Source organism: Natrix helvetica (assembly GCF_964273705.1).
Source record: "Natrix helvetica genome assembly, chromosome: 4".
Lineage (NCBI taxonomy): Eukaryota > Metazoa > Chordata > Lepidosauria > Squamata > Natricidae > Natrix > Natrix helvetica.
Genome location: NC_138550.1, coordinates 146086174 through 146113937, shown reverse-complemented (window position 1 = coordinate 146113937; position 27764 = coordinate 146086174). Strand labels below are relative to the sequence as shown.

The 27764-nt window shown below is 42.7% G+C and overlaps 1 protein-coding gene across 1 annotated transcript in view; it reads left to right on the top strand.

The window, feature by feature from the left end:
* Window positions 1–27764, top strand: part of NCALD (neurocalcin delta) — a 62494-nt gene that overhangs the window by 25455 nt on the left and 9275 nt on the right. Inside the window, exons 2-3 of the mRNA XM_081951192.1 lie at window positions 15507–15903; window positions 25962–26067. Of these exons, the coding sequence (XP_081807318.1) occupies window positions 15526–15903; window positions 25962–26067 (484 nt within the window). The 5' untranslated portion in view covers window positions 15507–15525. The remainder of the gene's footprint in view (window positions 1–15506; window positions 15904–25961; window positions 26068–27764) is intronic.

Here is a 27764-nt window from a genome sequence, read left to right as displayed (position 1 = left end):
CCCAATCCAGGGGAAGGTTACTGCAAAATCCCCATTTCCTCTCAGTCAGCTGGGACTCGGGAGGCAGAGAATAGATGGTTGGGGCCAGTCAGAGGTGGTATTTACTGGTTCTCTGAACTACTTAAAGTTTCCGCTACCGGTTCTCTAGAGCTGGTCAAAACCTGCTGAATACCACCTCTGATTGGAAGGAACCTTGGAGGTCTTCCTATCCAACCCCCTGCCCAACACAGGAGGCATTCCATCCTGGACTGTCCAATCTTTTCTTGAAGACTAGCGATGTGGCACCCACAAATCAAGGAAGTAAGCTGTTATTATTGTCAGGAAATTTATCCTTAGCTCCAGATTCGATCTCTCGTTAATGAGCTTCCACACATTGCTTCTTGCCCTGCCCTCGGGTGCTTCCGAGAATAAGTCAACACCTCCTCCCCACGACTGCCTTTCAAGTACCAGAAGACAGCTATGATATCACCCCTAATCCTTCTCTTCATTAGGCTAGTCATAGCTGGTTCTCTTAACCGTTCATCATATACACTTTAGCCTCCTGTCCCTTAATCATCTTTGCTGCACTTCTCTACCTTCTTTCTAGAGTCTCAACATCTTTTTTGTATCGTGGTAACAAGAATTGGATGCAGTATTCCATATCACTTTTTGTGACCTTGATGCCATCCCTCTGTTGATGCAGCCCAGGACTGCATTGGCTTTATTGGCAGCTGCAGCACATTGCTGACTCACACTTAAGTGATTGTCTGCTAGGGCACCAAGAGCCCTCTCACAGTTACTATTGTTGAGCCAAGTACTGCCCATTCTAGAGCTATGCATTTGACCATCAGAATTGCAGGATCAGCAATCTTACCCACTGGGGACTATAGAAGCCTGTGCAAGGCACAGAGACGTGACACACATCCTGGCATCATCATGCCAGTTTGGTGTAGTAGTGAAGGTGGTCTGAGTTCAAAGTTCCACCTTAGGCATGAAAGGTGGCTGGGTGACTTTGGGCCAGTCACCCTCTCTCAGCCCCACTCACCTCACAGGGTTGTTGTTGTTGTGGGGAAATTAGGAGGAAGGAATATTAGGCAGGTTTGCCATCTTGAGCTACTTATAACTAATAAAAGTGGGACAAACCACATGCCAACCACAGGAGTCATGAATTGGCCATGCTTAATAGAAATTGTACTCCTTTGTACTCCTAATGACATAGTATGTAGCCTATGCAGCATCATTTTTCCGCCTCTACAGATCCTATGGGAATATTTGGGAATTAAGCATGAAGGTACATCGTGAAAATTGGATGATGAAAGAAAAAAAATTAGGAAGCCGAGGAAGAAGGGGGAGGAAAGATATGATAAATAAGAATAATGGAAGAGATGAGGAGAGAGTGTGAATTCCTTTTTTTTTTAAGCCAGCAATGTATTGACTTGCTGTAACATGCAGAAATTCCTGTTGCTCAAATTGTCTGTGTTGGCCTAAAGCAGGGATGTCAAACTCATTTTCATTGAGGGTTATGTTTGAGCAGTGGTTCTCAACCTTTCCAATACTGCGACCCTTTAATACAGTTCCTCATGTTGTGGTGACCCCCAACCATAAAATTGGTGTCTCGGTTCCTAAGACCATCGAAAATATGTGTTTTCCGATGACCTTAGGTGACCCCTGTGAAAGGTTTGTTCGACCCCCAAAGGGGTCCCGACTCACAGGTTGAGAACCACTGTGTTTGAGAGTTGTGTTTGACTTGAGGGGGCCAGGGTGGGCATGGCTAGCTTAACATCACTCATGCTGGGGGTGTCTGTGGTGGCTCGAGCGCTCTGCCAGTGAAAATATGTCCCCGATCTCCATTTTCAGCTGCAATGGCCTCCTTCAGCCCTCTGCCAGCAAAAGCAGAGCTCGGGAGCACCGTGTGCAGCCCTAACAACTCCATTTTTGCTGGCAGACGCCCGCAGGCTGATCCTTCACTGTTTCCAGGGTGGTGTTGTGGGCCAGATCTAAGCACCCCGTGGGCCGGATCTGGCCCCCGGGCCTTGAATTTGACACCCCTGAGCTAAAAGGCGGATTTGTTTATTGGTTAACAGTTGGCTTGTCAGGAATTTAAGACTGTGTGATCTTTAGTTGTGTCATTGCTTTCTACCATGCAGTTTTAAAATATTTTTATCCTAGGTGTATTAATAAACTATCCATATTGCATTTTTGTAGTTATTCAAACATCATCTACTGCAATGCAAAAGAAATTTATAAATTAGAAAAGATGCGTGTAAAATCTAGCGTGCTACTTTTTTTTTACATAGTGGGATGTAGGTGGGAGCAAGAGAATCGGATACTTACCTTGAATCGTAAGAGTAAATTTCCCTTATTACTTAGGCTAGTTTGTGGTTACCATGACTACAACCTTCACCATATTGTGCTTTTTTAAAATAGACATTAATAAGAGTAAAAGAGCAGATGTATAATTACGTTATTCTTACTCAGTCCATTAAATGTACAGATGGCATTATAAAATAGTTTCATTTGAAAGTATGTATTTAATACTTACTTGTTTATTAATTCCTATATTGGCAGTTGATTAATTCAAACCCACAGATTCTTATGGAAGGATTTCAGAACACTCTCAAAGGGCTCAAAAAATATGTGTCTACTTAATACCTGCCTTGAAAAAAAAGAGAAAAGATAAATACTCCTCTGAGAAATGGAGACTGGGATTTTTATATGATGAATTTTAAAACAAAAGCAAATATTCCACTTACATCAGAGGCATCTGTAGTTGGGAGAGCGAAAGAATCAAGATGGCAGCTGCTACTGCTTGTTCAAAGCCTGGCCCTTTTTAGATGTATGGCATGGTAGGGTCATATAAAAGGGATGGAGCTTTAATTGTATGGTTGAGACTGCCATCTTGAAGCAGAGGTGGTATGGGACTACCTGACTGGGAACTCTACTACAATGCAGCAGCACTAATTTGGATTAAAGATTGGATAAATTTAAAAAACAAAAGAATATTAGCAATAGAAGGCCATGACCTGCAAACAGGATGGCACTTTTTCTTATGGGAAGAGAGTAAAAAGAAGCAAAAATATTTCCATAGACATTACATTAGAAAAGCATTGATTCAGGTCTGGAACAAAATTAAAGCAAAACACTATATGAAAATACCGGCATGGCTTTCCACCATGGAAGCCATGATACACCCCAATACACTAGATCTATCAAAAATGGTTAGGTATAGTGAAATTTTAGATAACCAGGGGAATTTGAAAAAGAACCAAGAACTAAAAGAGAACAATATCAATATAGATTGGTGGCCATACCTCCAATTACAATCAAGATATAAAAAAGATATAAAAGAATATGGAATATATACGGAATTGCAACAAATAGACAAAATCTTAATTGGCCCAGAAAACAAATTTATAACGAAAATGTATAAATATTTGTTAGAAATAAACTTAGAAGAAGAAATAGTTAAAGGATGTATGATAGCATGGGCCAAAAATTTTGGTTATAATATAGATCTAGCGGATTGGGAAAAAATTTGGAATATAAATTATAAATTAACGAGATCAGCAACACTGAAAGAAAATATATATAAAATGTTTTATCGTTGGCACCTACCACCAACAAGATTAGCAAAAATGTACTCAACACTGAAATCGATATGCTGGAAATGTAAAAAAGAACAAGGGACATACTACCACATGTGGTGGACCTGCCCGGAATCGCAAAAATACTGGAAAAGAATCTGGAAGTGGGCACAAGAAATTACGGGGGAACAAATAAAGTATAAACCTGAAACCTTTTTACTAGGAATAATTAAAGGGAACTATACAAAAAAAATTAAATATCTACTAACACATATATTAACTATAGCTAGAATTGCCTTTGCCCAATGCTGGAAGCAAAACAATACACCGCCAGACGAATTAGTGATAAAAAAAACCTTGGAGTGCGCAGAGATGGACAAACTAACTCAAAAATTAAAGGACAAAGAAGAATCGGAATACTACGAAATTTGGAATAAGTGGTATGAATGGTTGGATAATAAGAAAAACAATTAAGCCGAAAACAATATACATAAATAAATATAGAACTGTATATAAAAGTAGGTAAATATGTTAAATATCATAAAAATGTATAGATAAGATGACATAAGGATTGTAATATATAGTAAAGAGAGGAAAACATACATAGATACGATGATGTAACATTGCACAAACTGTTGATATAAAGATTGTAATATGTGATAAAAAGACAAAAACAATAAAAAATTATTACAAAAAAAAAAGATGTATGGCATGGTAGGGTCATATAAAAGGGATGGAGCTTTAATTGTATGGTTGAGACTGCCATCTTGTCTTTTCATTACTTTCCCATCAATGCTCCTAATTTGGCCCATTATTGATAGAATTCTGGGAGGAATTCTGGAAGTTAAAAATCCATAGATCATAAAAGTGTCATAGTTGCATTTTTAGTTGCAACTAGGCTGCAAAAGAAGGCACGGAAAAATTTGGTCATTGTAATGATACGTGAGAGTGACCTTGGGAGACAGGAGGAAAAATCACAGAATGGACCAGTTTGACGGTTTTACTTGCTCGAGCAGAGGCTTTGTTCATTATAACATGGTGGTCTCTTAATAGTTATCTGGACCTACTTTACACTCCAATAAAATGGTGGTGTAGTATCTTATATAGTTAATCTCTGCCTTTAATTTTAAAATGGTATCTAATCTTTTTAAAAATACAAAGGAGAATTTTAGTAATGTCTGAATATAATTTAAATGTAACTATACATAAAAACAAAATAAAATTAGCACATTAGCATTAGTGTAAAAAAAAAGAAAAAGGAAAAGAATCCCTTTGAATTATTCTACTTTTTTCCAAGGCAGTAGTTACATCTTTGTAATATCACCGTAACTTACTTTTTACTCTTTGACCGCATGGAATCATATCTAGCGTGCCCTTTTCTTCAATAAAAAGCTAGTTCAAAAGTTGAGAATGAATAAATTTTGTAAATCAGGCTTTAAATTCTGATATGTAAGTATCCTTCCAGGAATATAGAATCTCTTTTTATATGTATTTATATTCTCCATATGTCTTTAATTAGAGTATTTATCTTTAGATGGCTTTTCTGAAGCTTAATGACCTTAAGTAAGGCTTTCCCAAATAGGTATTTTCCTCCTATAATCCCCAGCCAGAGTGGGAGTTAAGAGCCAGCTTATCCGGAGTTCCCCATTGGAGAAAGTGATATATGTGGAAAAGAATGCAGAGGTATAAACATTTTTTTTCGTTTGAAGTGGATTATTATGAATGTTTTCTATATTCCAGGAAGTCAGCCGGAATGAAGAATAAGGTTTCAATTTTCCAACAGGCGTGACATTCCAGGAGGGACTCCTGGAAACTGGAATTTTGTGGGGAGGAGATGATTGCAGGCTAAAAACTCCTACAGAAATTGATGGCATGGGTTTAGCCAAGCCATAGCCAGGGTAGTTGATAAATGACTTTAGTCATTGGAAGTCAGCAAGAAATTGTGTTGAGGTGCTTGCTTTAATGACCCACAGTCCTCGCTTAATGATGGCAATGGGGACTGCAAGGATTGCTGTTGCTAAACAATGCGGTGATGTTATGTGCTTTACAAACCCATTGCTTAGCGATAGAAATTCCTGCCATAACTTGAGGACTACCCATAGTTGAAATGGGGAAAATGTGGAGAAGCAGACCGCACAAGAGTGGGGTTCATTGTCTTAACAGGACCTGATTAAAGAGATATTTACCCCCAAAACTGCAAAATTGCTAGTTTCTGTAGCCACAATAGTAAAACTCTAGGAATGAAATCGTGTTCAATTCTTCCTTTTGTGTATGTGTCATCCTAAGCCAAACTTATTTTCTTTATTTTCTTTTTTTAAAGTCTGTATACGAATTAGAAAAATTGAGCATCTGTCTCGGCTCTGCTTTTTATTCTTCAGGTTTGAGAAGAAAATATTAATTTTGTTTGTAATATTCAGCATATTAACTTGCATCTACTTCAGTTTGTAAGAAAAAAAACATTCATAACTTCGTCTTTTAGTCTGCTTGAAGCATTTCTTCAATTTGATTTTATTATCTCTAGTGTTATTGGTTTATTTCCCCAGGGAGATAAGAAGGGCTAAAAATCTCTGGTTACTTGCCTCTAAGCTATATGTCTAGGAGATTTTCATTGCAAAAATTATTACATTGTTTTTCAGCTTTATCTTCTAATCACCATAGGTTGTGAGAGGCCTATCTCTCTTCAGGCTAGGAACCCGAGTGAACTGTTCGCTGGTGATGGCAGCAGGTGTCCTAAAGCAAGAAGTGCAACCAAGGTGTGAAGACCTAAATGGTCTACAAGAGGGGTGTCAAACTCAAGCCCAGGGGCTGGGTCCGGTCCGTTAGGTACTTATATCTGGCCTGCGGGACCACCCTGGAAACAGCAAAGGCCCATGGTGTCTCTGCCAGTAAAAACAGAGCTCAGTTTTCACAGGCAGAGGGTTTCAGGAGGCTGTCGCAGCCAAAAAAGGAGTTCAGGAGCCCATTTTCATTGGCAAAGTGCTCGGGCCCCCACAGGTGCCCCCACACATGAGTGATGTTGATCTGGCCATGCCCACCCTGACCCTCCGAGGTCAAACACAACCCTGATGCAGCCCTCAATGAAATCGAGTTTGATACCCCTGGTCTATAAGGTCATAAAGAACCTTCAACCAATCAAGACTTGCTTTTTCTGGCAATAGCAATAGCACTTTGACTTACATTACATACCACTTCTGGGAGTTGAAGTCCATCCAACTTAAAGTTGCCAAGGTTGAAGAATACTGAGTCGGAGCTTCCTTGACTTTATAATTACTGATACCCAGGAGGCAGTATATAACTATTCTCATTCCAGTAAGAAGGATCGCATCAATTACACCCAGCTGTCATACACTTCCTCCTAGTAGTCAGAAGTCATTAAAAAAATCTCAAAAATATATATTGAAAAAGCCCACACTTTAAGGAGAGTAGTCATGGAACATCTAATACGAAGGCATGACCTAAGATCTATCTCTGTTGTATGAGAGCTCAAAGTAAGGAAGACTATGCCACTCATAGAAAGACTTGGACCTTAGCTTCCAGATTTTCTACTCAGATGAGCTGGTACTTCTGTGAGTAGAAATCTAACCCATCTAAAGAATGCTAGTTTGGAAAAGTTGACCTTGATGTGTGGATTTTACTCAGTTCTGTGATAATGATGAATAGTGTTACAGAAATACGTAAAGAAATAATTCTTCCACTCTAAATTTAGTAATTTGGGCTCCATTGATTTCACGTGTACCACTTAAGGTTCTCATATCACAAACACAGATTTCAAGTGCTTAACTTTGGCTAAATCATGGCAGCTATCTCCTGGCATGTGCAATAATGATGAAATGGTAGCGATGGGGACCATTGATGAGGACTCAGGACCACCATCTGAAGCAATAGAGAAATATGAAGCCAAGTCTCAGAAACTATTGACAAAATATAAAGTATTAATACCACTTTATAATGCCTTGGTAAGACCACACTTAGAATACTGCACTCAATTTTGGTCGCACGATGTAAAAAAGATGTTAAGACTCCAGAAAGTGCAAAGAAAAGCAACAAAGATGATTAGGGGAGTCAGGGATAAAAATATAAAGAACGGTTGCTGGAACTGGATATGTCTAGTCTTATGAAAAGAAGGACTAGGGGAGACATGATAGTATTCCAATATTTGAGGGGGTTGCCACAAATTAAGAGGGAGGCAAGCTATTTTTCAAAGCACCTGAGGATAGAACAAGAAGCAATGGGTGGAAACTAATCAAGGAGAGAAGCAACTTAGAATTAAGGAGAAATTTCCTGAGAGTTAGAACTCTTAACCAGTGGAATAACTTGCCTCCAGAAGCTGTGAATGCTCCAACACTGGTAGTTTTTAAGAAGACATTAGATAACCATTTGTCTGAAGTGGTGTAGGGTTTCCTGCCTGAGTTGGATTAGAAGGACCTCTAAGGTCCCTTCCAACTCTGTTATTCTATTTTATTCTATATATGGTTTTTGTAGTGCTTAGAAGACACCAACTTTTTGATGAGGACATTTTTGCTTCTTCCTATCTCCCCTCACATGTCTAGCCACCTGCTGAGACACTACAAAGAAAAGATAAAGGGGAGTTGGAGACAAGATGCAGCAGCTGTAGGACATCTATGCCAGAATAAATCTAGAGGAACAGAGCCTTCTCTTTTGATCTTTAAATTCCATAAACAACTAGAATCTCAGAAAAAATAGCAATCTGCAATTACTCCTGTTTATACCTTTGACATTTGACATTAACAAGCATAGTTTGGAGAATGATGTGCGGGGGGGGGGGAAGGTATTCATTTATACTTTGAGCAGGTAATAATTTCAACGTCCTTACATTAATGTAGAAAACAGAGTAGTTGGACTATGGGCTGGGGAAGTGAGGTCACATATATTTTTACTCTGCTTAGGATCTTAGTACTTTAGATGATCTAACTGTTTTACTTGCTAATTTTGCTTGCTAATACTTTAATATTTCTTTCCATGCTGTAATTTATTAGCAGGATGGGTTCTTGAAAGCCCTTTTTCAAATTTCAGAATGGGTTTATTTATAATATATATTTATGATAACCTGAATAACTTTGTGTGGCATTTGTTGCATCTTTTTAAAAAATTGATATTATCCTTGGAATAAAAGTGTGAGATACGACATTTGGAAAATAGATATAACTGTGTCTAGGTTTGGTAAGGGCCAAATTCTGAAGAAAGAAATAGATTGCTACTTCCATGGATTTTGACTTTTTAAAAATGTTAAAGGCTTTTTGGAATTTGTATTGTTTTATGTCTATTGTGTGTTTTCAAACAGTGTTGTACTGTACTTCAATTAATAGTGAATTTGAAATATTTTTACATACAGTATCCAAAGACATTTGGATAAAGCACAAAACTATCAAAACGAAATAGATGATCAGAAATCTGGGGTTCAGGTCATGCCAGAATTTTTTCTATTTCTTTTTTTTTTTCAACCTTGGATGAAAGAGGGTTTGCGTTTGCTTTCAGAGGAGGAGAAATTCCATGCTGGAATGTGGTCGTTTTAAACTCATGCAGTGGTTGTGTGGTATGCCTGTGGATATCTAGTTCTTAGGGACCTATATAGTCCTCAACTTACAACCACAATTGGAATCAAAGTTTCTGTTGCTAAGTAAGGTGACTGTTAAATGAATTGTACTGGATTTTATGACAATTTTTGCTGTAGTTCTTAAACAAATCGCTGTAGTTAAGTGAATGTGGCTTCCTTCATTGACTTTGCTTTAAAGAGCTGCTTGGAAGATTGCAAATGGTGATCAAATGACCCCAGACACTGCAATTGTCCTAAATACATGCTACTGTAACTGCCAAGTATCCACATTTTGATCATGTAATTACTGATTAACAGTTGGAAGGGACCTTGTAGGTCATGTAGTCCAATCCCCCGCCCAAGCGGACTCTACACCATTTCTGACAGATGGCAGTCCAGTCTCTTCTTGAAAGCTTCCAGTGATGAAGCTCCCACAACTTCTGAAGGCAACTTCTCTTCCATGGGTTGATTGCTCTCACTGTCAGAAAAATTATCTGTCTTTCTAGGGTGAATCTCTCCTTGGTCAGTTTCCATCCATTGTTCCTTGTCTGGCCTTCAGGTTCTTTGGAGAATAGCTTGACCTTGTTCTCTCTGTGGCAGTCCCTCAAATATTGGAACACTGCTGTCATGTCTCCCCTGGTCCTTCTCTTCACCAGACTAGCCATGCCCAGTTCCTGTAACCGTTCTTCATATGTTTTAGCCTCTCAGTCCCCTAATCAACTTGGTTGCTCTTCTCTGCACTCTTTCTAGAGTCTCAACATCTTTTTTATAATGTGGCGACCAAAATGCTGCAGTGGTTGTAAGTCACTTTTTTCCATGCCTTTATAACTTTAAGTAGTCGCTAAACAGATGGTAGTAAGCTGAGGACTACCTGTACATTTTTGAGCCTCCTGGGTTTCCCCACTTCCATCTGATTCCAAGGAAAGCTGTCAGGGAAGATCTCTATTCATTTGGCTTTTTAGATCAGGGCTGAGCAAAGCTGTCTGAGGAATTCTGGGAGTTGAAGTCTGCCAGGCTTAAAGTTGTCAAGGTTGAAGACCCCTGATTTAGATAACAGAAGACTTGTCAAGTGCACGGAGAGCCAGTTTAGTCTAGTGGTAAAAGCACCAGGCTAGAAACCAGGAGAAAGGCTTGTCACCTACACGGAGAAGTCTTATCCTTGTGAAATAATTGGGGGGGGGGGATCCTAATTTGGAAAAATTTAGAAAAAGGTTGACCTAATTTCTTGATCTACGAATAGGGTTTAGAAGTCAGAAGAAAGCCTTGGGTTCAACTAACAAGATGTTCTGTGACATATATCCATATTGCTCACCAGCCCTTCACACTGACGCAGGCAATCTGATACAGAGGACCTGGTGCTCCTTTATATTATAGAACCGTGATGGCGAACCTATGGAACAGATGGCACGCGGAGCCATCTCTGCGGGCATGCCAGCTGTCGCCCATGTCAGTTCCGCTGCGCATGAGTTCATGCCTCCCACCGGACAGCTGATTTTCAAGTCTCTGCTGGGAGAGGTGTGCTCATGGGTCACATGTGCATGGGGTGGGGGGTCAAATGCGCATACGTGGGGGTCGCGTGTGCATGCATGGGGGTCACGTGCACATGCATGGGGATGCATTTTTGGTCCCAGGACGCTTCAGGGAGGTCTGCTAGCATCAAAACCTGTATGCACGAGGGGCATGGGGGGGTCACGCACACATGCGCAGGGGTGGGGCCTGTGGGGGACATTGCACTATGGGTGTCGGTGCACGCACACACACACACACACACACACACACACACGCTATTGGCACCCGAGGGAAAAAAGGTTTGCCTTCACTGTTATGGAATCTTGGTTGTATCCTCTTCCAGTCTGTTTCCTTCCCACTTTGTTGGGATACCTGGGAATTGTGAGAGTTGCAGTCCCAACTTCTGTTCTTGAAGTCGATTGCTGTAGGGTTTTAAATTGTCTAGGGCAGTGTTTTTCAACCTTGGCAACTTGAAGATGTCCGGACTTTAACTCCCAGAATTCCCCAGCCAGCGAATGCTGGCTGGGGAATTCTGGGAGTTGAAGTCCGGACATCTTCAAGTTGCCAAGGTTGAAAAACACTGGTCTAGGGAGTCTTACTACACCGTTTGCAATGTTGAAAACCCATGTATATGGTTGTTGGAGACTCTCTTCATAGGATTGAAATTCTGTGAGGAAGAATGCTCCACTAGGGCTCAGGGAAAGTAAACATTTATTTGACAAAGCTATAGCGAATCACTGTCATTACACACATTGTGTGATAACTTATCATTTCCTAAGAAGCTTTAAGGTTTCATGCTTTGCCAGAACATCTTCTGCAAAAGGTGCTTATATCATTTTAATAGCATCATGAATAATAATGCAAACCTTCACGGATAAATCTTTATAATGCAGGCAAATTTACTGCAGGCATACAAGGCACCCTTCTGCAGAATTCTACCAAACCATTTTTAATATGGCTTATTGTGTATAATTTTAATTACATAAGGGCCTGCTTGGTCCTGATTATAAGTTCTATCACCAGTCTCAACAGCTGAAGGGTCCCTGTGCAAAGTCTATTGTTGATAGTGCATCTCTTCTTTTTTTTTGCACTTGCAACTAGTGTCAGTGCCCTTCTATGTTGCAGAATTTACACACTGCATTGCACTGGCCCTGAACGCGTTGATTGATATTTTTTAAAAATTGGTCTTCATCAGAGATTGGGCTCCCAAATGTTATCTCCATTCCTTGTGCCATTTGCAAAAATCATGTTTTCAGTTGCTATTGCAAAACATATTCTTTGAGTTTGCCAAGTACAGCAGGGGAATGTCTGTCACTAGGAATCGAGCAGCTTTATTAGTATAATAAAGGCAAGATAAAAATAGCATGTTTAAATCAGAGAGTTCCAAAGTGTTACGGGCTCTTGCTTTTGTAAATCTTAGACGTATTTACCTGTCATACACAAATCCCTGGCTTGGTAACTCCAGTAGCATTCCTGGATCACTGAATTGAGTTATTTGTTGGATGTTGAATTGGATATACTGTTGCATTTGTGAATTGCCTCTCTTGGGGTTTCCTGTCTCAGGTGTTCAATATGCTTCTGCTCTGTGGCCTTGAAAAAGAAGAGAGCAGCTGGAGAAGTACTCCTAATCCCTTAGTGTATGATCTGCCAGATGACAAAAATAAAGGAAACTGGGAGGCTGAAAGGATAACTCTACTATGAATTAATTTACAAATCCTTTCGAATTGCTTCATGGTGTTAATTGTCAAAGACAGACTTCTGTCTTTAACATGGAGATTTCCTAGTACATAAGGAATATTTATGTAAGATACGGGTTAAGAAACTTGAACCCAGTCAAGGTTGGTTGGCATGAATTATCAAGACCATCATTGGACCGCTAAGCTATTGGGAGGAAAAAAAGGAAAACAGTTACATAGTTCAAACATATATCAGTAAGCAGTTGAAGCTAATTAAATATTATAAAAACAAATGCAGTTGAAACGATATGTTCTTTAGTAGGGCTCTGCAAAGTATTTGAAATAACGCTATGCTAAGTACATTAATGCATTTCTCATCTATTGTTCCTTATGCTCCACATGCTCCATTCATTTCACTGGAACATGATCAGTGTATGTATGTGCGCTCGTTCGCATTTGACTACCTCCCAAACATTTGTGAAGCCTATTTAATTGTGGCTTTCTTCCTGGTTGTATTCCCTTTACCAGAGATGCTTGTATAATTATGGATTTTGGTTTGCTTTATGTTTTGCTGGCCATAAAGATTACATATAACCTTTGATTTCCTGTTTAGCTTTGTGTCATCTGACCTTTACAGTTTGGATAGTTTCCTTGTTTTGGTTCCCTTATTTTTTTGGCAGCTAGGATATTTGATTATTAGCGCTTTGCGGGTTTTGTTTGGATAACTGCACCTACACGTCATGTTACCTATTAGGAGAAGTAAAACTCTCTCTTCCAGTTGGAAGTAACTTGAATGAGAGACCAATCACAGAAGTAGAGCAAAAAGACCAGGTAAGGCAACATCCTGGAAAAAAAAAAAAAACCCTAAGAACACGCCAACAATTGGAGGGGATCCAAATATTGCTTTATTAAAGCTACCCAGTTAAGAGTGAATCACTGGTCTCCTGCCGTAAGAATGCCAGAGACTGTCAGCAAAATTCTTATATATGTTACAAAGATTAAAGAAGAGCACATTGACCATTAACAAAGAGTTGCTTTATAACTGATAAGGAATACAATTAGGACGTACATAATTCTGTTCATCCCCCTTTCTGGCAAGATTGTAAAAGGGTGCTTAAGCCCCGTGAACGCCAATCAAGCTGGGTGTTATTCTCATTGTTTTACCCCGGACTACCTTTTGGTAATGCTATAATACTATTATCAGCATCTTTGAGAATGTTACACTTTATGGAGACATCATTTGTGAATCAAATGTCATTCACTGATTAAGCAAAGATTGCAACTCAAGGAAAATATATGCCATGATAGAATTCAAGAAAGATAGTTAAGCAGTTTAGTGACTAAATCTATTGATTTCTACACTAAACAAGTAGGCTCAATCTATTGACTTATACACAAACAAGTCATGGGTGGGCTCCGGCCGCCATTACTACTGGTTCGGCACCCGAAAAATTTTGCGGATGTGCACAACATTAAAAAAGGAATATAAATTACATTTTTTCAATGAAGATTGTTCTGCGCATGTGCAGAACAGAAAATCAAGATGGCGCCGCCGAGGATAGAACCGCTACAGTCACGTGTCTGCTGGAGTTATTACCTATTCGGCCAAACCGGACTGAATAGGTAGGAACCCACCTCTGAAACAAGTAGAGATTGTGGGAACATGGATGTCTTAGGTATGAGCACATTGGGCACACACTGAATAATAAAAAATCCTTCCACAGCACTTCTATTTGACACCATCCATATATGATGATATGTGTGGCTGTGGTGGCTTGGAGTAATTAGAAATGAGCCAATATGTTGTTGCTAGAGGGAACCCCAAGTTGGAAAAGCCATTAAGATGGTGCAGAAGATGTAACAATTACTGCAGTTTACTGGGAGTTCATACTTAGTCTTAGCCTTAACAATAGAAAAGCATCACTAATACTTAAAGTAATGTGCACTAAACACAGAAATGTTGTCTCTACTATATGGATGTTACTAATCAAATTAGTTGAGTAACATGCTTTTGTAACCCTTTGTGTTCTTTACACTGTGGAAAATATGTATGAATTACCTTACCCTGGCTTTGATCAATGCCACTGTTACTATCTAATCCTCCCATAAACATTTTCAGGTATTTTAGATTAAAGGTTCTGAGGCCTGTAAAGGATGGGTTTAGCTATGGCTTGTAGGAATTGCAGTCAAAATCATTTGACGATCACTAGGTTAATATATCTGCAATAAGCTCTTAGGGTGAAATTTGTAAAACTGGCATTTTATTGAAAACCCCTTTTGGTTATGCCATCTGGAAATAGATAATTGTTTTATTATGTATGCTGTTCCCGATGACAATGTGAGATAGATGGCTATATGAATGTGGTAAATAAAACTATTCACTACAACATTGTCTCTAAAATCTTAGCAACTATAAGATGTGTGGACTTCGACTCCTAGAATTCCCCATGCAGCATGCAGGCTGGGGGATTCTGGAAGTCGAAGTCTACACATCTTAAAGTTGTGAGGGTTGAGAAACTCTACACTACAGGATATAAACAATCTCTAAGGAAAATAGGGCTTCCAAGCAGGCCTCCTCCTGTAGGGCTTTGCATTGGCTCATTAGATCATGTCTCTAGGGGACGTACTCATCTCCGTTTCAAAGCCGAAGAGCCAGCGCTGTCCGAAGTCGTCTCTGTGGTCATGTGGCTGGCATGACTAAATGCCAAAGGCGCACAGAACACTGTTACCTTCCCACCAAAGTGGTCCCTATTTTTCTACTTGCATTTTTACATGCTTTCAAACTGCTAGGTTGGCAGAAACTGGGGCAAGTAACAGGAGCTCACTCCATTATGCAGCGCTATGGATTCCAACCGCCGAAATGCTGACCTTTCTGATCGACAAGCTCAGTGTCTTAGCCACTGAGCCACTGTGTCCTACTTCCATACTGCTCCATACTGTCTTATAAAATATAAAATGGTATTCATGTAAGGAAGTTCAACCACAAGTCAAAATGTGGTACTTCTCATTTGCATGCTGAGGGGTTCTTCTGGTTTAGGAGAAGTGGACTGTGCTGAGCTATTTCAAATGAAAATGTTAATCATCACCAAGAGAACCAGCCTTTTAAAAGGTTGTCAAAAGTCCACGCTTGGTTTTGTAAACAAGAGAATACGCTTGGTTTTGTAAACAAGAGAATAAACTGCTTTTTTCCCCTCCCTTCTTTAGATAAAATCCTAATACCACCATGGGAAAACAGAACAGCAAGTTACGCCCAGAAGTGATGCAAGATTTGCTAGAAAGCACAGACTTTACTGAACATGAGATCCAGGAATGGTACAAAGGCTTTCTCAGAGACTGTCCAAGTGGACATTTGTCCATGGAGGAATTTAAGAAAATCTATGGGAATTTTTTTCCTTATGGGGACGCTTCTAAATTTGCTGAACATGTGTTCCGTACATTTGATGCAAACGGCGATGGAACAATAGATTTCAGAGAATTTATCATAGCTTTGAGTGTAACGTCACGAGGGAAACTGGAGCAAAAGCTGAAGTGGGCATTCAGTATGTATGACCTGGACGGAAATGGATACATCAGTAAAGCAGAAATGTTAGAAATAGTCCAGGTATGTATCACCAACCTTCCTACCTACCTACCTACCTACCTACCTACCTACCTACCTACCTTCTTTCATTCCTTCCTTCCTTCCTTCTTTCATTCCTTCCTTCCTTCCTTCCTTCCTTCCTTCCCTCCCTCTCCCCTCCCTCCCCGCCCTCTTTCCTTCCCTCCCTCCACAAACAATAAATGAGTAAATTTGTCACCGTTCTTAAATTACCATGTTCTCTTCACTATTAAAATGTAATATAATATTAATATTTAATAACTGGCTAGAGTAGAAAGAAAAATCTTATCTCTGCCAGGATATTCAGATGTGTCTCCTTCTGAAGACCATTAAATAAGAAATTGGTTTCTCAGTGTAACTTCTGTTTTCCAGTAGAGTGGAGGGAGGGGTCACAGCAGGGTTTAACACAGCCTGATTGGTCCATTTGACTGAGAGAAAACTTCTTAACCTTCGCCTTCTCCCGTTGGTTCCCAGTTTCCTCTCAGTCAAGGTCCAAGACACAGGTTTGGTTCCTAGTAGTAGAGTTTTAGTGGGTTTTATTAGTCAGTGTTAGTGTTGTTGGCACCTTGAATTTGGAGTTTTTTATTTAAAATTTTTTTTTTCTAATGGTCCGCCTTGCAGGGCTGTTGTTCGACTGCCCTCAGGAGGCTGAGATAGTCAGTGGGGGGGGGGCGCTTCCTCCCCCTCTCTTAAGGGATCGCTCCGGACTGATGCCTGGGGTCTCGGGTGTGCCGGGCGATCCTACGTGCTTTAATTTGTCTTCTTAAAACTTTCCGGTGAGGCTCGCAGCGCGCTGGGGCTTTTCGGCGCGAAAGCGGCTTTTCGGCTTCTGATTTGAACCGCTAGCTTCCCGGGCCGGTTACAGCCCACGGCAGCAGCGCGGAATCGTTTTTCTTGGTTTGGAAGGCTCCTAGGGGCTTAGGAGCTCAGCGGTGATTTAGAGAGTGTTTTGGGAAAGCGAGCTTGCAGCTGCAGGCATTGGCAATAAGGGCGAGGTGAGCGGCCATTTTTAGGCGCGCTTTTGAATGCACCGCCCAAAAGAAGCCGGCGGCCATTTTGAGTCACGTGTTTGGGGCTTGCAACACGGAGAGGCTGTGAAAAACGTGGCTGTGCTGTTTGCAACTTTACCGGAGGCCCGGAGCAGGCGATTCTCACCAGCTGAAGGGCAATTCCTACCAAAAACCTCGTTCTGGAGCACGTGAGTGGGGATGGCTGATAGAACTGAGTCCCAGCAGGCCGCGCCAGCTCAGGCAGGCGAAGATCAGGTTGAGCCCACTCCCCCAGTTAGGCCTCGGGTTTCTAGGCCTTCAGCTGAGGACAGGCCTTCGAGAGCTCTGCAAAGGGATGAGCTCAGGCGATCCAGGGCCATCGAGAAGGTCATTGAAAGGGCTGAGAAGAGACAGGCCAGGGATCCTAGGCCCAGATCCAGATCCCCACACGTGGCGGCTTCATGCCCTCCCCCACCGGTGGCTAGGGGGTTCAGCCCTTCCTCTTCCTCTTCCTCTGCTTCCCCATGCAGATCTGTTAGGAGTCAGGAGCGGGGGGCGCCTCGCTCTCCTTCTGCTTTCCCGGGGATTAGGGAAGAAGATAGGGGGGATCCATTGGAAGGTACCTCTGCAGGTCCAGTTAGGGGTAGGAGATCCAGCAGGGCCTATGTGGCACCAGACTATGATTCAGAAGGAGATGAGGAGGATCTCGAAAACCTCCCTGAGAATCTCAAAAGGCTTATTTCTGCAGCCATTTCTAGGGGCATTTCCCAAAGGGACAGACCTTACCACCACAGTCGAGTTACTCCCTTTAGTAGGTCCAGATCTAGGGCTTCTTCGCCTTCCCTCATGAGTGAGGTCTCCTCTAGGGGGGAGGCACGGAGGGACGATTGGGGGTTCTCTGAGGAGGAGGATGCGGCTCCTGAGCCGCCTCGCTCTTCCAATCTTTTCCTCCAGGCCATGTTCAAACCATTGCTTAAGAAGGCTAGGAGGACCACAAAGGTGGGCACGGGGGACCCCACGGTCCCACCGCCCACGGATCCGGACATGGTCATGTTCTCAGCGACGGCCACCAATAAGGAGGAGATTCCTGCCCCTCCTCTTTTCTTAGAGGTAGCTACTAGCCAATGGGCCCGTCCTTCTAACTTTTCCCCACCTGGCAGCAACGACCGTCGCGCCTACAACATGGAAAAGTCTTTTGTGCAGGCTATTCAGCTTCCAGTTATAGATCAGCCCATAGCAGCTTTAGTCTCCTCCTCTCCAGTAGTTTCGGGGGACGCGGCTGACAAACTTAAGGCAGAGGACAAGAGGGCGGAGCTCACTTTACGTAAAAATTTTAAAGCCTCAGCATGGGCGGTGCGGGCAGCGGCTGCTGCCTCGTACTTTAACCGTACTACGGTCATGTGGCTCCGCCGGCTCCAGGAGCGCACTCCGATCCAGGAGGAGCGCGCACACCAGGATTTGGCTAAAATAATGGCAGCGTGTCAGTATTCGGCTGATGCGACCCTAGACGCAGTTAGATTTGGTTCAAGTGCTTTGGCCACCTCTGTGGCCTCTCGTAGACTTTTGTGGCTCAGGAACTGGCAGATGGACTATAAAGCCAAGTGGGACCTAGTAGCTGCCCCTTTTGAGGGTCCAAATTTGTTCGGGGCTTCCTTAGACCCGATTTTGGTGGAAAACAAAGATAAAAAGAAAGTTATGCCTACATCCACCAAGAAGGCGGAGTCCCGTAGTCATCCCTATCGCAGGCCCCAGTTCAAGTCTTATGACAGGGATCAGGACCAGCGATACCAACCATACAGGCAGGACAGGTCATTTCATAGACAGAGTTTTCAGGACCGTTCTAGATATCAACCGCAGTCCAAGCGGCCCTTTCGTGGGGGGGGCGGCCGCCCCTTCCGCAGAGGGAAATGACTCGAACCCGAGTCATCCCATCGGAGGCCGCCTGGCGCTGTATGCGGACGAGTGGGATCGGATCACGTCAGACGGTTGGGTCAGGGCGACCGTTCGCCACGGCCTAAGGTTAGAATTCCTCTCCAAACCCCCAAGTTTTTTCAAAGTTTTTCCCCCGGCTCGGGACCCGAAGCGGCGTCGTCTCATGGACCTCGCGGTCGCCCATCTTCTAGAAATCAGGGCAGTGGAGGTCGTTCCGGAGCCGGAGAGGGGTCTGGGCTACTACTCCCATCTGTTCGTAGTTCCAAAATCCTCGGGGGGTTGGAGGGCAATCCTCAACCTGAAACGCCTAAACCGCTACCTAGTATACAGGCGGTTCAAGATGGCGTCCCTGAAATCCATTCTGCAGGGCATTCGGAAGGGGGATTACATGGCCTCAGTAGATTTGACGGAGGCCTACCTCCACGTCCCCATCCTTCAGTCTCACCGGTGTTATCTCAGGTTCTCTCACCGGGGCAGGCATTACCAGTACCGGGCTCTCCCGTTTGGTCTGGCCTCAGCTCCGCGGACGTTCACCAAGGTCCTGGCAGCACTGGCGGCTTACCTGCGTTCCATTCCGGTGAGACTTCAGTGCTACTTGGACGACGTCCTCGTTCAGGCAGGGTCCCTCCCCAGGGCCAAGTCGGATCTTCGGCTGACGATCCGTTGGCTTCAGGCGTTGGGGTTTTCAGTGAACTTTCCCAAGAGCCACCTGTCCCCATCCAGGCAGATTCTACACCTAGGGACAGTGATAGACTCCGAGTCAGGGAGGGTCCGTCTGTCTCCAGAGCGCTTGTCCAGCCTTCGCCAGCTGGTCTCCTCTGTACAAAAAAGACGGTCTGTTTCCATCCTGACCTTGTCTCAACTTCTGGGGAAGATGGTCTCTTGCATAGGGATAGTGCCCTGGGCCCGGCTCCACCTGCGACCTCTCCAGTGGGCCTTGATCCCGGTCCAGAGAAGGATGATGAGCAACTCCTTGCGTCCAGTTCCTCTACCGGTGGAGGTGAGACTCTCGTTTCGGTGGTGGTTGTCCCCAGCACTGCAACAGGGGGCTTGTTTTTGGGAGCCCGAGAGAGTCACAGTGACGACGGATGCCAGCCTCTTCGGCTGGGGGGCCGTGATGGACTCCGACATGACCCAGGGACGTTGGTCTGCCTCGGATCTCCGCCACAACATCAATTGGCTGGAGCTAAAAGCCGCGCGGCTTGCCCTAAGGACTTTTCGTCATCACCTGCGGGGGCGCCATGTCCTCCTGCTTACGGACAATGTGGCGACGAAGGCCCATGTCAATCGCCAGGGGGGCACCCACTCACGTTCTCTCTGGCGAGAGGCGCAGTCGTTGGGCTTGTGGGCGGAGAGACACTTGGCCTCCATAGTGGCGGAGCACATCTCAGGAGTGTCCAATCTTCAGGCGGATTGGCTGAGTCGCACAACCCTAGACGATGGCGAGTGGCAACTGGGCCCGGAGTTGTTTCGGAAGATATGCAGCAGGTTCGGCACACCTCGGGTGGATCTGTTCGCCTCCCCCGACAACGCTCAGCTGCCCCGGTTCTTTACCCGGTTCCAGTCTCCGTCGGCGGAAGGAGCGGATGCTCTCAGGAGCCGATGGCCCCCGGGTCTCCTTTATGCCTTTCCTCCCCTTCCCCTCGTTCCCCGTACGATAGGGAAGATAGTCACAGAGAGGGCTCTCGTTATTCTGTTAGCACCATACTGGCCGAGGAGACCCTGGTTCGCGGACCTGGTCCAGCTGTCGGTAGCAGACCCCTGGAGGATTCCCCCGGGGGAGGTCGTTCTGAGTCAGGGGGCTTTGCATCACCCAGGGCCTCAGTGGCTCCATCTGACCGCCTGGCTCTTGAACGGAGGATCCTGAGGGGGCAGAGACTTTCGTCAGGAGTCATAGCCACCTTAGAGGCGTCTAGGAGGCCGTCCACGGTTAGAATTTACAATGCCACATGGAAAGCGTTTGCGAAGTGGTGCATTCCTTTGGGGTTGGATCCTTCTAGGGCTACCGTCCCAAACGTGTTGGAGTTCCTCCAGAAGGGGTTGGAGGATGGCTTGTCGCATAATACGCTCCGGCGTCAAGTGGCGGCTTTGGCCACCATTCTGGGGGGGGAGGGTTCCCCCGTCCTTTCCCGGTCTCCACTGATTAAGCGTTTTCTGAAGGGGGCGGCTAACATCCGTCCGCCTCCGGTTCATAGGTTTCCAACCTGGGATCTGACCCTGGTTCTCCAGGCTCTGACGAGCTCCCCGTTCGAACCACTTAGGACGGTACACATGCGTCTGCTTACCCTTAAGGTGGTGTTTTTAGTGGCCATTACATCGGCCAGGCGCATTTCAGAGTTGGGGGCCCTTTCTTCACGCAGTGACCTGTGTGTAATACACCAGGACAGGGTGGTCCTTCGCTTGGATCCTTCGTTCATTCCGAAGGTGAATTCACAGTTTCACAGGGCCCAGGAGGTCGTGCTCCCGAATTTTTGTCCCAATCCCTCGAGAGAGCGGGAGTTGGTGTGGCATAAGCTGGACGTTCGCCGGGCTGTTCGCATTTACCTAAAGCGAACTGAGGGCATTAGGAGGACGGAAGCGTTATTTGTTTCCTTTCGTCCAGGCTCGTTAGGATGTAAGGTGTCTTCTTCCACCATCGGACGATGGATTAGGTTGGCCATAGTTGAGGCTTACGGGGCTTCTGGGAAGACTCCCCCATCGGGGATCACTGCGCACTCCACCCGCAGTGCGGCTACTTCGGCGGCTTGGGCCACCAGGGCACCTTTCGAAGATATTTGTAGGGCGGCGGCCTGGGCTTCCCCCACACCTTTTATTAGGCACTATCGTTTGGATACTTTTGCCTCGGCTGAGGCATCCTTTGGCCGGAGGGTCCTTCAGAGGGTAGTGGCCGATTCTTCACCTGGGACCCAGTCGGCCCGCCCGGGGACGTAGCGTGGGTATGTCCCTGCTGTGACCCCTCCCTCCACTCTACTGGAAAAAGAACGTTGGTCTTACCTGAACGTTTTTTTCTGGAGTAGTGGAGGGAGGGGTCACATTTCCCGCCCTAGTTAGTTAGTTAGACAGGGTCCGGGAGGTGTAGAATCGGGGGGCCCCGGGGGGGCTTGTTCTTGTTTGTGTTTGACTTGCAGTTGTTGGCCGTGACATCGCGGAAACTGGGAACCAACGGGAGAAGGCGAAGGTTAAGAAGTTTTCTCTCAGTCAAATGGACCAATCAGGCTGTGTTAAACCCTGCTGTGACCCCTCCCTCCACTACTCCAGAAAAAAACGTTCAGGTAAGACCAACGTTCTTTTTATCTAATTGTTCCATATTTTGATTGGTAAATTATGTTATTCTGTCAGATGTAATCCCTCCACGTGTGACCAAAAAACAGGAGCTGTCAGTTCTATTGAAAAAATGAAGTAAAAGGAGGTCTACAGTAACCAAGGCAGCTAGAAAATCAAGGCAATTAGAAAATTCTATTCTTGGGATGGTCTACTTTGTATTACACAATTTGGATTCCTTATTTGGCTAGTGTGGATATGTGCAGTATGGACGGTTATAGCCAGTGGTGGGATTCAAATAATTTAACAAAAGGTTCTCTGCCCTAATGATTTCTTCCAAGAACCAGTTCACCTAAGTGCTCAGAAAGTTAACAACCAATTCTCCCGAAGTGGTGTGAACTGGCTGAATCCCACCACTGGTTATAACCAAGCCAGTGAAAAACCAATATGTTGCAGCAGTTAACCTTGGATTAGCACTTGAAGTGACAAGGTTCGAATCAGAAACCAGTGGAAGACCTTCAGCCTAACTTATGTTGTTGTGAAGATTACCTTTCCCAACCCAATGCTCTGATCTACAATTTCAATACCCTTGGAATAAGCTTTGAAAATCATGATTATTCTTGTTGGAATAAAAACTTGATAGATAACATTGTCCCCATAATCCTTTTGTCATATGGAGGAGTGAATTTTTCTACTCTCGTTTCTCTACTTGTGCTGCATTCTTACCTTTCATCACTTTTAAAGTTGTTCTGTTCCTTGAGCTGACACCTGTCTTCTTTTGCCTGTTTTGAAGTGTTCTTTGTGCTGTTGCTACCATCATTTAAACAATAACAGGTGGATTTCACCACCCCAGAGTATTTGAGATAAAGTTTTAGTATAAATGTTTCATCTACCCCAGGTGGCATGCTAAACTGGTGTTATTTCATGTCCCTTCTGTGGAACTGATTACCATTAATACAATCTCAAATGAGACTGGGCCAGCAAAGCTGGGGCAGAAGCTCTCCAGTTTCCAATTTGTTTCTGGGAGGAATAAAGAAATGTCAGCTGTCAGAAATATTTTCTTAGAGATCTATTTTAGCATATAGCAACTATTTTTGTAGTTCCATAAATAACCTATTTTAATTAGGTTTCTGAAATTCATATTTTTAATGAAGGACCGTTGTTAAGGTTACCTTTGTTACCTACCAATTTGATTTCATATTAGAGTTCCCAAGTTTAATGTTGAATTTTATTATGTTTGGCAACTTGGGTCATCACCATAGTATTTGTTGGAATTACTCACAATAATGGCAAGGTGAAGGAAGGGAAGAGAAGGGAAAGGACAGTTTAGATCAGTCTATCAGGAAGCAATTTGAATTTCTTCTGTGTTAAAAATATAGATAAACTTAGATATAGTGTGGCACATTGCAGGAAAAATCCCCTTACTTCTGGAAAAGTATTAAAGGCTATTTTAGCATATACTAAGGCTTGCACCTAAGTCTTCTCCAACCCAAGGAAAATCTGTACTAGCATTTTCCCTGTGATCTGTAGGCATCTTCTTTCCTGATGCTATTTCTCTTCAATATTCAGTTTTTCTCTAGTGACTCAGTTAGGGCCACCTATATGCTTGTTGCAAAAATCTGAATGACTGCTAGAGGGCGAAACATTTTCTATGTCACTTTCCTGTCATCAAGTGATCATATGGATCACTTGACCTGTTCAATTATGTATGACATTAAACAGTAAACATTAAACTTACTATTTTTCATTTATACTTTATTATTAATTTGACTTCACTGAGTAGCAGTTGAATTTAGAAATAAAAACTGGTAAATAAAAATAAACATCTATTTAGATGTCCAATGTAGGAGAACCTAATATACCAGTATTTTTTTCTAAATGCAAAGATCTCCAGTATAGGCGGAACTAATATACTAGTAGTTTACTAGAGGATCTCCAGCGTAGGTACCAGGTAGCTACAATTCATAACATCCACAGTAAGACACCAGGCTGAAGATGTTCTCAGTGGAGATGTCTAAGATTTCATGGTTAAGATATATTCTAAGGTTCAACCATATGTCAGTATCATTTGAACACATTTCGGAGCATATTTAAGTGGACTTGCTTCTTTCATGGGAGGGAATAGGGTTCCCTTAAAGTATGCTTAGGAGGGTACACATTTATTATACTTGCAATCCAACTTTTTTTAAAACACACACACACACACACACACACACACACACACACACACACACATCAATTATGTATACTGCATCACATAAATCATCTAGTGTATGGTAGGAGTTATTTTCAAGAAATGGTATGGCATTACTTCTTTAAACGAAATAATCGCCATTCTAATTTTTTTTTCCAAATAAGACTTTCCCCCCACTGTTATTGTTTTTTAGTTGTACAGTAATCTTTTTAAGGATGCTTTATTCCCCCCCCCTCTAAATGTACAATATACTGAATCTTTACAGTAAATAAGCACATAAACATTCTAATATACAATTAGATTACGTACTGGATTGGTCATTAACTTTTACTCCCACTGTTCAGTAATTAATGCCGTAAATAATGAGCACTCATTTAGCATTTTCTGTTATTGGTTATTGCAACAAGTGTTTTGACATAACCAATAGGGATGGGACAAGAAGTGGTTCTAGGAAGTCTTTTCACGTACAAAAAAGTCTAGCATAAAGGGTGTGATGTGTACTTGAAAACAAAGGGAAACAAAGGGACTTGGGTACTAGTCCTGGGAAACCAAGATCTCTGTGTACTGGTGTAAAAATCGATTTAAGGCTATAATTGTATGCTTATTTATATGGAACTAACTTTTCAGTATGATTTAATTCAGAATAACTAGAATTGTTCCTCTATGTGCCCCATAGCAAGGTACTGATTGCATTGTGGATGCTGTGCAGCTCAGTTTTTTGCCCATGCTTTAACTTGCTTGAGTTGCAATGAGGTTGCCTCAGTGATCATAATACAGGGATAACATTTAGGTGGATTAACCCAGTGCTTCTCAATTATTTTCTGTCATGCCCCCCCTAGGAAGAAGAAAACATTTCGCGCCCCCCGAGCGACTGTAAATAGTATCATTTGTCTATAAAATTGTTATAAGTACACCTCTGCATAACACTGTATCCTTATTAACGTATAAGAGAATAAAAAAAGAAAGAAATGTGGATCAATTTACAACAAAGAATAGCTTTATTAACTGTAGCAGAAAAGATTTAAAGGAGCACAGGATTTAAAGGAACACAATATTAAAAAAAACTTTAACCTGCAAAACAAAAATATATAAAATAATTTGAGCTGAGCCCCCCTTTACGGAGCCTCGCGCCCCCCCTGGGGGGCCCGCCCCACTATTTGAGAAGCACTGGATTAACCAAAGGGTGCTTTTTCTGTAAACCAAGACTATTTGTAATTACGGTTTTCAGAAAAACCAAATCTTCCCTTATAATTGTAGAATCTGAGCAAATCATCTGGAGCAGGGGTGTCCAAACTTGGCAACTTTAAGACTTGTGGACTTCAACTCCCAGATTGTGGGAGTTGAAGTCCACAAGTCTTAAAGTTGCCAAGTTTGGACACCCCTGATCTAGAGGCCTTCCTAAGGAAGCATCCATCCTTAAACTGCAATGAAATTTCACTAGCCAAATATCATTTGGTTAATAACTCCATTGATAATCATTATGTCTTCTCATCTCAATGTGTTTTGGGGGATAATGAGAATTGTGTGGTATATCTGTGAAGTCCAGGGTAGAAGAGACAGCTTTAATTACCTAAACTCCTGAAAGCTACCTGGGATAAGGTCTGCCAATGCACCAAATTCCCATTGAACTTTCTGAAATTATGCAATTTTTCTAGACCCTTTTCTTTTCATATTCCATTTTTTAGGCAATCTACAAGATGGTTTCTTCAGTTATGAAGATGCCGGAAGATGAATCAACACCAGAGAAAAGAACTGAGAAAATCTTTCGCCAGATGGATACCAACAGAGACGGTAAATTATCTTTGGACTTTCTTCCTTTTAACTTGCTTCTGTTGTTTCTGATCTCTCGAGGCTTTTTGAAGAGCAGACTTAGACTAAGTAGGAGTGTGCCATTGATTCATAGATTCAGCAATAAACCTCTGAGAAAGAATGATGGCTAGGGTTACTGTGAAAATTTTTTGACAAGCCCAATGCTGCTTCTTGTTAGGTTTCTGTCTTGCAGCTCAACCCATTACTCAGATAAATATTAGGATTTAGATTTAAGCCAGGAAGAATACACACACACACACACACACACACACACACACACACACACACAGCTAGACAGGCAGACACATACACATCACAGATCCCAGTTATAATGGCCCAGCAAGACAAATCCTGGAAACATTACAACTAAAATCTATTCCTCAGTTCCTTTAAACATGACTTCTGCTTCCAAATCTAGGAGTAAGAAAGAAGTCAGATCTTTTTTTTTTATGGTTGTATAGAAATAGTTTGAAAATTGCTTTAAAAATTGATTACAAAAATCCAATTACAAAAAATAATCCAATTATTTTAGAATGCTGTTATGAAAGCTATAGATGGGTTTTCCAATTCTCCCTCTTAGCATCATTGTGCTTTGATAGCACTGTGTCTTGATTGACTCAAAATGTTCTTGTTCTCCGGAACTGTAGGTAATTTTCCACTTCCAAAGTATAAAAGATCAGTTTTGGAAAGGCTTTACTAATTGCATGCACTATGGAGAGATTTTGTTTGCCTAGCCCTAGGACATACCCGAATAATTCAGTTTTTGCAGATGCCAAATGCCCCATAACTAATCAATGTCATCAAAGTTGATATTTCCCAGTTCTTGAGTAATGGAGATGATTTTACAATCATGAAGACTAGGACACTTTTGAAGTAGGAACCATTGTAAAGATCATCTTCCACAAAGAAGGAGTCTCAGATTCAGTTTTCGGCATCTGTAATTTAAGAGCAAATGGATACGATTCAGGAGAACGTGCCAATCTGAACAGATCAAGCTTTCCTAGGATGACCTTCTGGATGTTTTGGGGGTTGTAATCCAGCACTTTCAGAAGTCTGTAGCTTGGAGAAGCTTACAGTACACAATAATAAGCTGTGTCAACAATATCTGAGCTGGGGTAAGGTAGAATTTCCTATTTAAATTTGCTACTGAATATTAGCTTCTCTTGGCCATTTATACCAAAACATTCCCTTGCCCTCATCAAAAAACATCATAGAACAACAGAGTTGGAACGGACCTTGGAGATTTTCTAGTCCAATCCCCTGCTTAGGCAGGAAACCCTACACCACTTCAGACAATGGTTATCCTCACAAACATAGCATAGCTCTATTTGTGTGAACACAAGCATCTGCTGCTCGCACGAGTAGAGCTTCATGCATGAACATAAGCATCCGGCACTCACGTGAGTGGCGTTTTGTCCTCACCTGCTGCTTGTGAGGCCCAATTCTGAATGGATCATAGCCCAGTAGTGGGCCACAGTTCGGGAGTTGGTGACCCCTATGCTAAAAAGTGCAGGGCAACTGATAACGGTTCAAAAGATCAGATGGGAAAATGGGCAGAAGAAGTTGTGGTTGCCTCCCTTACTAATTCAGTACATTCAGCATGGCAGAAATTTCATATATAGTGGCAATCATATGATGCTTAAGATCAAGACGTTATTTTTAAGGAAAGTATTTATAGG